The following is a 13,756-nucleotide window of genomic DNA, read 5'->3' on the forward strand; positions in this document are numbered from 1 at the left end:
TAGATAGATTTCAAAGTGAATATAAAAAAGAACTCATAATATTAAATTGTTGAAATTTCTCATCAGGGCATTTTGATTTGGGGCTGCTGTTGATTGATAATAAAAATTGTGAAAAAGATTTTGTTGCATAAATTTGATATTAGTGATTGGTCTTAAACCCACATTTTCCTTCCTCACACCTCTGTGTCTTAAATGTGGTATATATTAGTGTATATGTGTGTGTCCATTGTCATCATTTTTGCTACTGTATTATATGGTTTGCATTAAGGAAAATTGGAACTTTTAGGTTTTATTCTTTAGCATACTTACATTCATAATAACATGAATTATTTTAAGTTTGATATAATTTCATGATTTTAAATTTTTAAAAGTGCTGTGGTTTATTTGTCAGACTTGATGATACCATATGAATCATAATTGTAATATAAATGTTTAGAGCACTGTTCATCAAGTGTAGAATATTGTGTTTTGTCATTATATCTGCAGGCAGTCATTAATTTATGCATCATTGACAGTATATTACACAGATGATTTTATGTAATCATTGAAAGTGAAAGTGAAAGTTGCTCAGTTGTGTCCGACTCCATGTGACCCCATGGACTATACAGTCCATGGAATTCTCCAGGCCAGAATACTGGAGTGGGCAGCCGTTTCTTTCTCCAAAGGATCTTCCTAACCCAGGGATCAAACCCAGGTCTCCCACATTGCAGATGGATTCTTTACCAGTTAAGCTACAAGGGAAGCCCTTGTAATCATTATAGTTCTTTAAATATGTGTATCAGAAGTTTTTAATTTTCTTATTTTCTCCTGAATGTAAGAGAATCTAAAACTAGATATCTTTAGTCTAAGAGGAAGAACTGACTGAGGTAGATAAATATTAAAGGGGTTGAGCTCTCTTATATAATTATGTTTCTAGCATGAAAAAAATAAGTTTATGATTTGAAGGCAGAGTGTTTACTAATAAAACAACCCTTCAAGAAAAATTCAGGATTTCAGTTACATAGATAGCATGGTAAAGATTCTAAGATGTTATTAAATTAAGATGATGTAGAATTTTCCTTTCTTAACATTAATCTATTGTGTCAAAATAGAAAAAATATAGAATTATAAAAATTAAGATTAAATCTTAAAATTAATGATAATTTTTTGTGTATGTATGCTTTCCTGTGTATATGCTTTTTCCGTAACATGTATAAACATTTGTTGATGTGTACATGGCATTTTAAATATCAGAGGTAAGGATTCTGTCTTCTTGTGTTTTATCTTTTCATAATGCTGGGTATCAGGTGTCTTCTGAGAACATTTTCTTTGTGAATATCAGATATTAAAATCAGTATATGTCTGAAAAATTAAACTTATAAAATTATCAAAATATGTATAGCTAGATATATAGAGAGCATGCATGTTTGCTAAGTTGCTTCAGTTGTGTCTGACTCTCTGTGACCCTATAGACTGTAGCCTGCCAGGCTCCCCTGTCAGTGGGATTCTCCAGGCAAGAATACTGGATGGGTTGCCATACCCTCCTCCAGGGGATCTCCTGACCCTGGGATTGAACCTGAGTCTTTTATGTCTCCTGCATTGACAGACAGGTTCTTTATCACTACCGCCACCTGGGAGCTGTTACATTCCTTACCCTTATATGCTGGAAATATTTACACATACTCTACAAGTAATATGATTTCTTTTTAATGTAATAGAAGTAAAAACTTGAGAAAGTTGCTGTGCCATTATGACTTATTTTTTAGAATTAAAGAAGTTTTTTATCTTTCTAATGTTTCCTTGATTCTTCTTTTACTTCTAAACATCTTTCACCCTCTTCTAGCAAAAGAAACAAGTTGAATCTTGTGACCTTAGAATTTGGCAGCAAGTATTTCTGTTACAGTAGGTTATCATGCAAGGAAGTAGAAGCAGTAGAGTAATCCAACAGCATTACCAGAAATTAAACAGTTTCTCAACGTTAGAGATACTCTGTTGATAACTGTTGCCAGAAAAACCGGGAATCCTTTTTTTTAAAACAAGGTTTTTGCTACTTCTTCTAGGATTAAAGGTAATTTAATATCTATGCTTTGACTAGGTTGTTAATGGTTTAAGAAGGTGGTTCTGTAGTGGTAGAAATTGAGGAAGTAAATGGAGACACTTAAGCAGTTGGGGACAGCCATTAACTTGTATTTGTTTGGTATCTGTAGAATGCAAAATATGGTATGTATAATTTAAAAGATTTTGAAGCATAACTAACATAATGGTTCTTAAGCCCCAGGTAAATAGCAACAGTAGCATTCTGTGCAGTTCTAATTTTATTTAGTGTGAATAAATTCTCTGATGTCTTGTTTATCGCAGTGTTTGATGATGGTGATGAGAGAACACTGAGACGTACCTCTCTTTGCCTAAAAGGAGAGAGACATTTTGCTGAGAGCGAGGTAGGGTGCCATGGATGAACATTTTGAATTGAACAGCAGCTACTAATATAGAGGCAAGAAGTGATTTAATTTGTCTGTTTCTTATCCAGACACTTGACCAGCTTCCATTAACAAATCCAGAGCATTTTGGAACTCCAGTAATTGCAAAGAAGATGAACAGAGGAAGGAGGTCCTCTCTGCCTGTGTGAGTGTTTTCATGTACTTTACACTTACCACAACATTAAACAAGTGGTTTTTCTACAGTGGCCAAATTTGTTTGGGTAACCTTTCCATAATATCTTGTATCCTTGTTTTAGACATTTTACCTTGAGCAGACCTTTTTCTTAATTCTTGGACAAAGTACTAGAAGTAATGATCAGAACCCCTTTTTAAAACAGGCTAGTTTTGTTTTGAGTTACTTTGCCAAATTATTTGCAATACAATGCGAATTCTTGGCATCCCTGGTGGCGCAGTGGTAAAGAATCCACCTGCCAATTCAGGAGACTCAAGAGACACGGGTTCAGTCCAGGTTAGGAAGAAACCCTGGAGTAGGAAATGGCAACCCACTCCAGTATTTCTGCCTAGAAAACTTGATGGATAATAGAACCTGGCGGGCTACAGTCCATGAGGTTGCAAAGAGTTGGATGCAACTGAGCATGTGCACGCGTATGTGTTTGCGCACACACACATACACACAACCACAGGTGTGCTTGTGTGTGCATGCCAAATGCTTTAATTGATATGATGATTTTCCTATTTTAAGTGAGAATAATGTGTTTTTTTTTTTTTTTTTTTTCAAATCAAGTTTTTATTGTCTCTTTAAAACATCATAACTGAGTCCATAGAACCATCTGCTATCTTGTTGTTTCTGCAGCAGGATCACTGAGATCTTATTCATCAGCCTGCTGAACTGTTCCTTTTTCAGAAACATAAATACCATCCAAAAATTTTCTGATATCCTTGTTTTTAACTGTGGTGGCTTGCTGAATCAAAGCAGCTGAATTTGACACAAGTTCAATGTCATTTCCTTCAAGAATCAACTCATCTTTCTGGGCTTGAGATACTGAACAGGCAACCCCTGGCCTCATTCGAACCCTGCGTATATATTTTTCACCCAAAAAATTTCGGATTTCCACAAGAGAACCATTCTCCTGAATAACAACGTTGATGGGGAAGTGGGCATATACCGACCTCATCTTGTAACGGAAACCCAGTGTAACACCCTTGATCATGTTCTGTACGTGACTACAGATTGTGCGAACAGTGGCCAGTTCCTTTCTGTTTCCCCACCATTTGTCAACACGGCGCCTCTTCTTTTTCTTTCCAAGGAGACTGAGTTCTACATTGATGTGATTGAAGTCCCTCCGCAGGGTGCCTCTGGGGCCCTTCACAATAACTGTCCGTCCCTTCAAGTTAATGTCGACATTTTCTGGGATGTCGACAGTCTGGTTGCTGAGAATGGTCTTCATTCTCGCAGTAGATGCGGCAAAGAGAGCAATAATGTGTTTTTTTAACCTATTTCAAAAACATTTCAAATTGAAAAATCGTAACCATAATACAATAAACTTTCATATACTCATCATCTTAGATTCACTGAATTATTAAAACTTTTTGGCATATTTGCTTTATATTTTATCTCTTTATATACATATATTATTATTTTTTAATAATAATAATTTTAATTGGCTGAACCATTTGAGAGGAAGTTGCAATCGTCATTACTTACCCCTCATTTGTGTAGAAATATAACCAAAGTATGATTATCAAATTCAGAACAGGTAACACTGATAGAATGCTATTATCTAAATAATATATAGTATATATTTCTGATTTTGCCAACTGTCCCAATAATAGTCTTTATACTATCTTCCGTTTCCAGGATTCAGTCCAAGATCATGCATTGCATTTAGTTTTTGTGGTTCTTAAGTCTCCTTTAATATAGAAGAGTTCCTTAGCCTTTTTTTCTTTTCATGATGTTGACGTTTTTGAAGAGTACAGGCCAATTGTTTTGTAGACTTTTGCTCATTGTGAGTTTTTCTAATTGTTTAGTTATCCAGATAGGTTAACTAAATAAACATTCTGATGCATTTGATAAGATCTTTTCATAACCTTTTAGAAAATTAGAGTGATTATCAGGCATCTGGCATGCATAAAAAGTCAAAGGGCAGGCTCTTAAAATGTATTTGGCACAGTAAGTACTTGATGATGATATAGCTTTTCTGTCCCAGTCAGTGGTTAGCATGAGAGTATGTCCTGATTCTCATTGATCTAGTGGATAGCTCAGAACTACTTCTGTGGGACCAGGGAAATATCTATTCAATTCCAGTGTGGATAAAGAAGCTACTACCCTGGGGTAATAACTGTATCAAAATGGTTTATGTTAAGATCATGATAAAGTTGTTCTAACTTTTAGTAACGAAGATGAAAAAGAAGAAGAAAGTAGTGAAGAGGAAGATGAAGATAAGCGACGTCTCAATGACGAATTATTAGGAAAAGTTGTAAGTGTGGTATCTACATCTGAGAAGAGTGAATGGTATCCTGCTTTGGTAAGTATAGTTTTTTTGCAAGTTAATTAGCCTTTAAAAATATTTGTTTAATATGGATTTTTAGAAACTTAAAAATATTTTGAGAGTGTTACATATATTTAGTTTGGACTTCCTTGCAAAATTAAGCATTCCTCCTCCAGTTCCACATACTTCACTGTCTTCTTTTGTTATTTCCTTTCTTTAGTTCTCTATAACCAAATATTTATTGGGGTCTTTCAGTTTTTCCTTCAAAATGTGTCCAGTGGTCTCTTTTTTACTCTGTTCCCATTACCTTTTTTAACCTGATACATACTGCTTACCTCCAGCATTGCTTAACTTGATGCCTCAATGCCTTCTTCACTAAATACAAACTAATTTTCTAGAAGTAACTTTTTATAAAGAAATTTTACAGTCCTGGTTTAATCATGATAGTCCCATTCTCAAAAAAAAAAAAAAACCCAGTACTGACTTCCATTAGGATCAATTTTGCCTTCTTAGATGGACCTCTGAGGTCATCCCTAGTTCTTAGTTTGTCCCATTTTCACTGTAAGCTGTCTCCTTAAGGCTCTTTCTTAACTGCTCCCCGTATAAGACCCTTCACTCCTCCAGTCCTTTACCCCTTAAATTGATTGGTATTTATTGAGGATTTGCAGTGAGTTCAGGTTTTCTTTAAGCACCTTAGAAAATAAAAATGTATGAGACTTGTAACACATTGGCCTCATGGAATTTACTATAAACATCTAAAAGGTAATGTTGTAGTTAAATATTATGTAGTAATTTTTAAAACTTGATGTAGACAAGAGAATAGAACAAAGAGTATTAGGGAAAGGAAGGCTACACCTTGGCTTTAGAAATGGCAAATCTTGGGTAGGTTGGTAGAGAAAACTAATCTTTGCTTACTTGGGGAAGGAATGAGAAGGTATGGGCAAGAGAATAACTTCACGAGAAGAATCAGTAAACTTGGTAATACCTGTCTCCTCTTCCTTTTCCTCTCCTCTTAAATATGTCTCAAGGGTCAGCTCAAGTCCTACCTTTTCTGCAGATTCTCTCCTAACCACTTCAACATAAGTATGCTTCTTCTCTGGGTTTTGATATCATTTATATCTCTAATAATAATTTTTGCATAAAATATGTCCCAGATTAGATTAGACTCCTTTAAGAAACTGAGGGCATTTTTTTTTTTTTTTAGGTTTCTATGTGCATGTAAATACATGACTTACTTCCTATGTAGTACATTTACTTTATATAGGAAAAGTCTGAAAGTCCTTTGAACCTTTCAGTTGTACAGGCTGACAAGTAAATGGGCTTGGATTCAGAATACTCAGATCATAATTTGCCAAGAGATTTAAAAATAATAAATTCCTTTACTCAACAGGCTTATCATTTCTGAGGTGAAAAAGATGAGTAAGAGTCAATCTTACATTTGATGATTTTAGTATAACGTAGGGATAATCCAAGTAACTGTAATGTAAGATAGTTTGCATACAATATTAGGTCTTCTTGTCCCGAGACCTTGCATTTATTTGAAAGAAATCCAAAAAAAAAAGTCTTTATGAAGCTGGTGCTTTTGAGCTGAGACTTGAAGATTTAAAGTTAGTCAGCAGAAAACTTTGCGAGAGGATTTTCTTAGAAGAAACAGAATAAGAAATAACAGGAAAGAAGGGGTTTCTTCACGAAACTATGCTCTGGGAATCCATTTTGGCTAAATATTAGATGTGAATAGGGGCATAATAGGAAATAAGACTGGGAAGGTAATTTGGATCGAGGGCAGAAGATAATTTGGATCTTCCTCCTAGTTATTTTTATTTTATCTTATGCCTAGTGGTATCACTGTCCTTCTTCTCGGTTATATTCTTCTTGTGTATCTTTTTGTATTTACCCCTCCATTTCAGTGTTAGCTCCTTGAGGGCAGACTATATTATTAGTCTAATAATTTCCAACACCAAACAAAAAAACATTTAATACCATCTGATATTAAGACAGCTGATATACCTTCTAAGACTTTTTAATTGTCTGGAGATACAATGTTTAATATGATAGCCATGAGTCCTATGTGGCTATTTAAGTTTAAACTGTTAACTAAATTAATATTAAATAGATTAAAAACTTCAGTCTTTCAGTTGTACTGGCCACATTTAAGGTGCTTACCCCCATGTGATTCATTGTTTCTGTATTGGTCAGTGCACACAGAGAACATTTCCCTCTTGCTTAAGGTTCTGTGGTTGGTGCTAGATTATCACAGAGGGGCTACTGTTGAGCAGGTACATTTCAGCAATTTATTAGACTTTAGTTTAATACTAAACTGTAGAAAAATAGATTGGTTAGTTACTAATGTTAAGACATTTGTTATTTTTAAATGTTAAAAACTTTGAAAGTTCATTACTCAGATTTTCTCTGGTCTGTTTAATTACTAAAAATTGTGCATGCCTTGGTAAGAATGGGAACTTAGGTGCTTATTTTAAACAGCCAGATTTCAAAATAGATCCTGATTCAAGCATATTTTAAAAAATTATAATATGCCTTATTTTCATTATAGCTCATACATTTTGTTTTAAACAATAAATGAATTATTATTTGGCTTAGAATAAATCCTAACATTTTTAAAGTCACATTATGATGTATATTCATTAATTATTCATTTTATAATATAATGGCTGGGTAAATTAAATATATCAGTTCAGTTCAGTTGCTCAGTCATGTCCAACTCTGCAACACCATGGACTGCAGCACACCAGGCCTCCCTGTCCATCACCATCTCCCGGAGTTTACTCAAACTCATGTCCATGGAGTCAGTGATGCCATCCAACCATCTCATCCCCTGTCGTCCCCTTCTCTTCCCGCCTTCAATTTTTCCCAGCATCAGGGTCTTTTCAAATGAGTCAGTTCTTCGCGTCAGGTGGCCCCAAAGTATTGGAGTTTCAGCTTCAACATCAGTCCTTCCATTGAATACTCAGGACTGATTTCCTTTAGGATGGACTGGTAATTAATTATTTAATTAGTATAAATTAAATATATAGAAAACCAATATGCTAAAGAAAACTTACAAATTGATAGTTTGTAAGTAATTTATTATTGACAGTGTGCCTATTTCTTGTCAAATACAATCCTTTTAAAAAGTTAGGGCATCCAGGATTATTATTTTAGAAAATACATTATTTCTTTGAATAGAGAAAATAATGATGAATATGTTCTTATTTTATATTTCAGGTAATATCTCCCAGTTGTAATGATGATATCACAGTGAAAAAAGACCAGTGTTTAATTCGGTCATTTATCGATTCTAAATTGTGAGTAATGAATCACTTAATAGTGTTACATTGGGAGGGAAAAAATGGAAATTAGGACTTTATTTTTAAAAGCTTAATCATTTTATGAACCTGAGAAGTTATTACCTAAAATCTTTTCATTTTTTATAATGTAGGTAGGTTATTTTTTACTTGAAATTTTTATATAGAACTGAATGTGAGAATAATATTTTTAAAGTTTTTAAATGCAGTATTGATTTTCTCCCTAATTGTAAGAATTCTATATTTTTATCATGTGTACCATTTCATATAATGAAAAGTGAAATTTACTTTTAATGGGATTTATATTACAAGAATAATTATTTTGAGTTTTTTCTGATTAAAAGTCATATTTTGAACTCCAATAAAATTTAATTTTAAAAAAAGTCAGATTTTTTAGAAGCCTTCCTTAAACTCAACTTTGCTTGTTTTCTAAAAAACTGTAGAATTATCTGTTTATTGAGTTGTGATTCTCTGTGAAAAATTTCATACCATAATGTATCTTACAATGATAAAATATTTTAATATTACCTTCTGTTGAATTTTTCTTACTAAATGGCATAGTAAATTTGAGAAATATGAAAGATCAAAATAGTATAAGGAAAGTACCATGCTGATTGAACCACCCCATTCTGTGTGCAAGAAGTTTGCATAAATAGAAATATTACAAATGTGAGGCTCTCAAATTAGTGTACTTTGAGTATGTGCATCTTTAGAATTAATATATTAGCTTTGCCTATATTACCTCTTGCCTTTTTTTTTTAAGAATTAGGATATACATGGTCTTTTTAAAATAATTTATAGGTAAAGTAATTTTGATTTTGAGATTTATATTTTCTAGGTGTTAACATGACTATTTAAGTGATGATTCTTATTTAATAATGGTTTCCCTCCCATTTATTCTTCTGTTTAATTAGTTATTCTATAGCAAGAAAGGATATCAAGGAAGTAGACATTCTCAATTTGCCTGAATCTGAGCTGTCTGCTAAACCAGGTAAAATAAGGATGACTCAGTCTATTATTTCATGGTGTGACACTCTAAATGGAAAATTTAGTGACTAAAACAAGACAATATTTTCTGGCACCATTTGAGCTGTTTTGAGTTGTTATCTGTTCTTCTTTGATGCCTTTTTTAGTTTCTAGGTAAAGCATTTGACCTGTAATACTTTTTATGTTTTACCATGAACATTTCTGACAGTATTAATATAATACTGTAACTTATGAAATATATTTAGATTTACTGTATCGTTTTAGAAGTAATAGCTGCATTTGAATCCAAATCTTCTGACTCTGAATGTCATGGCTTTCTATTCTGTGATGCTAATTGCATAACAAATGCTGAAATACATATTTACTTTTAGGGCTGCAGAAAGCAAGCGTCTTCTTAAAAACTAGAGTTGTTCCTGATAATTGGAAAATGGATATAAGTGAAATCCTTGAATCATCCAGTAGTGATGATGAGGATGGCCCAGCTGAAGAAAATGAAGAAGAGAAGGAAAAGGAGGCCAAAAAGGAAGAAGAAGAGATGGTAGGTGAAATTTCATGTTTGTAACATATAGAAACAGTTTAATACTCTATAAAAATAATCAGTTCAGTCACTCACTTGTGTCCGACTCTCTGCGACCCCATGAATCGCAGCACGCCAGGCCTCCCTGTCCATCACCAACTCCTGGAGTTCACTCAGACTCACGTCCATCGAGTCACTGATGCCATCCAGCCATCTCATCCTCTGTCGTCCCCTTCTCCTCCTACCCCCAATCCCTCCCAGCATCAGAGTCTTTTCCAATGAGTCAACTCTTCGCATGAGGTGGCCAAAGTACTGGAGTTTCAGCTTTAGCACCATTCCTTCCAAAGAACACCCAGGGCTGATCTCCTTCAGAATGGACTGGTTGGATCTCCTTGCAGTCCAAGGGACTCTCAAGAGTCTTCTCCAACACCACAGTTCAAAAGCATCAATTCTTCGGTGCTCAGCCTTCTTCACAGTTCAACTCTCACATCCATACATGGCCACAGGAAAAACCATAGCCTTGACTAGACGGACCTTTGTTGGCAAAGTAATGTCTCTGCTTTTGAATATGCTATCTAGGTTGGTCATAACTTTCCTTCCAAGGAGAAAGTGTCTTTTAATTTCATGGCTGCAGTCACCATCGATATTTTCCCTGTGGTTAGATTGTTTATTTGTTGCTGTCTTTTTCTAGCTCAGCTTTATTTGGAGGAGAAGGATCTTCATGGCTTTCAGCTTAGTAGGCAAATCAGAACTAATTTTTAGTGGGTAAGAGATTACAGGAGCTTCCCAGGTGGCGCTAGTGGTAAAGAACCTGCCTGCCAATTCAGGAGACAAGAGACATGGGTTCAATCCCTGGGTCAGGAAGATCCCCTGGGGAAGGGCATGGCAACCCACTCCAGTATTCTTGCCTAGAGAATCCCATGGACAGAGGAGCCTGGCAGGCTACAGTCCAGTCCATAGGGTTACACAGAGTTGGACACAACTGAAGCAACTTAACACACACATAAGAGATTACATAGAAGAACTTTTCAGGATAAATGAGCAACAAGTGCATTTATTAACATCTTTTCCAAATAACCAAGGAGGAAGACAATGTAACTTTTAGGTATATTCCATGTGTTAGTTAACTCATTTAAATTACTGCTAGATGGAGTGACTGTTACTATTCTACTTTAAAGAGAAAAGTGAGAGTCAGAAAGGTTAAGTAACTTTGCCGAGATGGCAGAGCTCAAATGTGGAGAACAGAGATTTGAACCCAGGTCTGCTTTGTCTGAACTTTGAAATCTCAACTCTTTTAGACATTTCACAGTATCTCAAAGATAATGGGGATTTAAAAAAATCATATCTAAACTGAAAGAATATTTTGTTTGGCAGTTGGATAAATCATAGAGAAGATTCAGATTCTGTTTTATAAGTGTTATTGGTTTTCTTTGTAATATCACATGTTCTTGAGAATGTATATGTAATTGTAGGAGATCATTCCTGAGGGTCCACATAATTGCTTACATGAATATTGTCGTCTATTTGTTCAACAATGTTTTGCTAAGTGGTATAAACTATTCAGTATATTTTTGGCTGTTTTGAGGTAAAGGGGCTTGGTGGCAGACAAAGAGAATGAGTTTACTGAAAAAGAAGACCTATTTGAGCATCAAAAATATTTGCTTGGAAAACATGGAGTGCTCGTTTCTTTTTAGCATACACAAATATGAATTTATAAAGCAAAATAAGTATACTTGTGTGTGATATAGGGTATACGGTATTTCTTTCCTTTTACTTCCCCTGCAGTATTTGGTTTTTTGCACTCTGAAATCAGAATGGCGGTTCATACTTACAGGCTGCCTACAGAGTTGCCATAGTAACGTGCTGTTGGTTTTAAGTGAGCATGCTCGGAAAGACAGGAAGGTTTTGCAGAGGCTTGGCAGGTTGCCAATGGAGGTTTGCCAGATGCTTTGAAATGGGCTGTCTTTCTTTTCCTTTCATGTAATGTCTGATTTTTATGTGGAAGAGAATGTAAGTAGTGCTGTATAACCCTGCGGATGCTATGCCCTAAGAGGGAAAGCAAATATTTGCAAGTCAGACTGAAAGATGTTCAGACACTGTACTGATTAAGTAGAAGGAGAATCTAACCATTTTGCATGTGAAAGAAAATGCAGCATATAGGTAAGATTTTTTTTTTCTATGTTACCATTTTGATTGCCAAAAATGAGGTTAAATAAGAATTTTAGATATTGATGATGTGGCTGATATGGTAGGACTCGTAACTGAGCTTAATTGTTTCATGTAAAAGAGACAGTAGGAATCTATTTTTAGAATATTAGAGGATGAAGGCTATTTTTCTGAAACATAAGATAGATTTTGAAATGAAAATGCTAATGACAGTTTGGCAAAATTCAGGATTTAAAGTCTAAATATTAAATGTGATTTTTGTATTTTTATCTGTATTTATTTATAGATTATATGTTTTCAGGGTAAATAGGCCACATTTTCAGGGTGTGAACTGTTGCAGTCTGGGTTTGCCTTTTTTTTTTTAACATTGAAGTTAGGATCTTATATTGCAAAATACTGAAATACATTAGTCTCTTTATTTTTGTTAATACTTTTAATTGGTATCCCTTTCAAAATGCATTTTCCCTACTCCCTCCCTCCCCCTCTCCCCAAAAAAACCCTGAAATTTTAAACAAAGAGGTTTAAAAAGGCTTTGTAGTAAGGTTAAAGATGATGGCCATAAAATAGTAAGTAATAAATAGTGCTCTTATTATAGCTATTAATTTCATAAAGGTCATAATGTTTTATTTAAGCTGTGACTAAATGTTCGTAAAAAAGACTAAGAGCAGAGGCAGGCTACCTATTGTTTGCAGGTAGTAAGTAAAGAAATTTAAAAAGGTAAGGACCTTTGTAAGGAGAATGTCTTCTTAAAATCTATTACTTAAATTATGAACCTGTTAAAATTAAGTGAACCAAGATGCTTTTCGTCTACTGAAAAAGAAAAAGCAAAATCACAAAATGTGGTCACTGATTATATGATTATTTAAAACTATTTTTCATATTTTAATTTTCTTAGCATATGCTTTATTGTATTGCCTAATGAAACTAATTTCTTTATTTTCTGTGGCTATACAAGTAGATTTTCTTGTGAGATTTTGGTTGCTTTGGGAAAAAAAATCAGCTGCATTTCATGCTCTTGGATTTAAGATTTGGATGCTGAATCATTCTAACCTGTCTTGAACAGTAATTTTTAAAATTTGATTTATTGTAAAACTGAAAAGCATTTTAATCTGTATTTAGCAAAGGAAAAAAGTGGGTATGGTATAAAAGGGAATTAAAATCTGATAAGCCAGGGCCTACCTGGCTTAGTCATTATAGGCCTTTACTACATGAGTGAGGCTAGGCTGTTACATTACATTGTATTTCATTCTTCCAAAATTTAGTTATACTGTACTTTTCATGAAGATTTAATATTGCTTCACAATGATAAAAAAGAGCTTTTATAACCACTATAACAGTACTTTAGCCTGCCATTTGGTGTTTGTAAATTTTATGCAGTAGAATCAAACAAGTGTTAGACACTTCTGCAGTGCTGATGGGCAGTGGACATTGTTTTTATGTTTGATACTTTGAGTACCCTAACATTGCCTTAATAAGGAAATTTTGAGATTTACCATGGAGGAGCATATTTTTTACCTAATATTATTTTGAATTTCTGAGCATTAGTGGTTTAGGATTTGAGTACAAGATACATATTTCATACTTGAGGCTTGAGGAAGAGGCTTGAGAGTCTGATAGGAAGTTAGTTCCTATCTATATTGATGACTTTAACTTATTGATAATTATATTGAAAAAGATTCTGAAGAATATTTTTGTGGGTATTACTAAAATGTCTTTTGTTAAGACATTTTTATATTAGAAAAGATATTACTGAATTTCCTTTTGAATTTTGAAACTGAAAAGTCAGTGTAAACATAAACAATGATATCAGGTATTCATATACTCCTGACTTATATTCACTTTGGATCAATGTAGGACAGTTGTCTAAGAATAAAATAA

The 13,756-nt window shown here is 34.0% G+C and overlaps 2 protein-coding genes across 4 annotated transcripts in view; one reads left to right on the plus strand and one right to left on the minus strand.

The window, feature by feature from the left end:
- ARID4A (AT-rich interaction domain 4A) overlaps positions 1-13,756 on the plus strand; it is a 61,256-nt gene that overhangs the window by 11,854 nt on the left and 35,646 nt on the right. For all 3 annotated transcript variants that reach the window (XM_055538186.1, XM_055538188.1, XM_055538187.1), the window contains exons 6-11: positions 2,338-2,417; positions 2,507-2,601; positions 4,810-4,942; positions 8,129-8,208; positions 9,123-9,199; positions 9,567-9,733. In XM_055538186.1, the coding sequence (XP_055394161.1) occupies positions 2,338-2,417; positions 2,507-2,601; positions 4,810-4,942; positions 8,129-8,208; positions 9,123-9,199; positions 9,567-9,733 (632 nt within the window). The remainder of the gene's footprint in view (positions 1-2,337; positions 2,418-2,506; positions 2,602-4,809; positions 4,943-8,128; positions 8,209-9,122; positions 9,200-9,566; positions 9,734-13,756) is intronic.
- On the minus strand, positions 3,182-3,885 carry LOC129621597 (60S ribosomal protein L9-like). Its single transcript, XM_055538191.1, has one exon. The coding sequence runs from the start codon at positions 3,863-3,865 to the stop codon at positions 3,287-3,289; it is 579 nt and encodes a 192-aa protein (XP_055394166.1). The 5' UTR covers positions 3,866-3,885; the 3' UTR covers positions 3,182-3,286.

This window comes from Bubalus kerabau, chromosome 10 (genome assembly GCF_029407905.1).
Source record: "Bubalus kerabau isolate K-KA32 ecotype Philippines breed swamp buffalo chromosome 10, PCC_UOA_SB_1v2, whole genome shotgun sequence".
Taxonomy (NCBI): Eukaryota; Metazoa; Chordata; class Mammalia; order Artiodactyla; family Bovidae; genus Bubalus; species Bubalus kerabau.

Coding starts and splice junctions, on each gene's coding strand:
- LOC129621597 (XM_055538191.1), bottom strand. CDS start 3,865: ATGAAGACCATTCTCAGCAACCAGACTGTCGACATCCCAGAAAATGTC.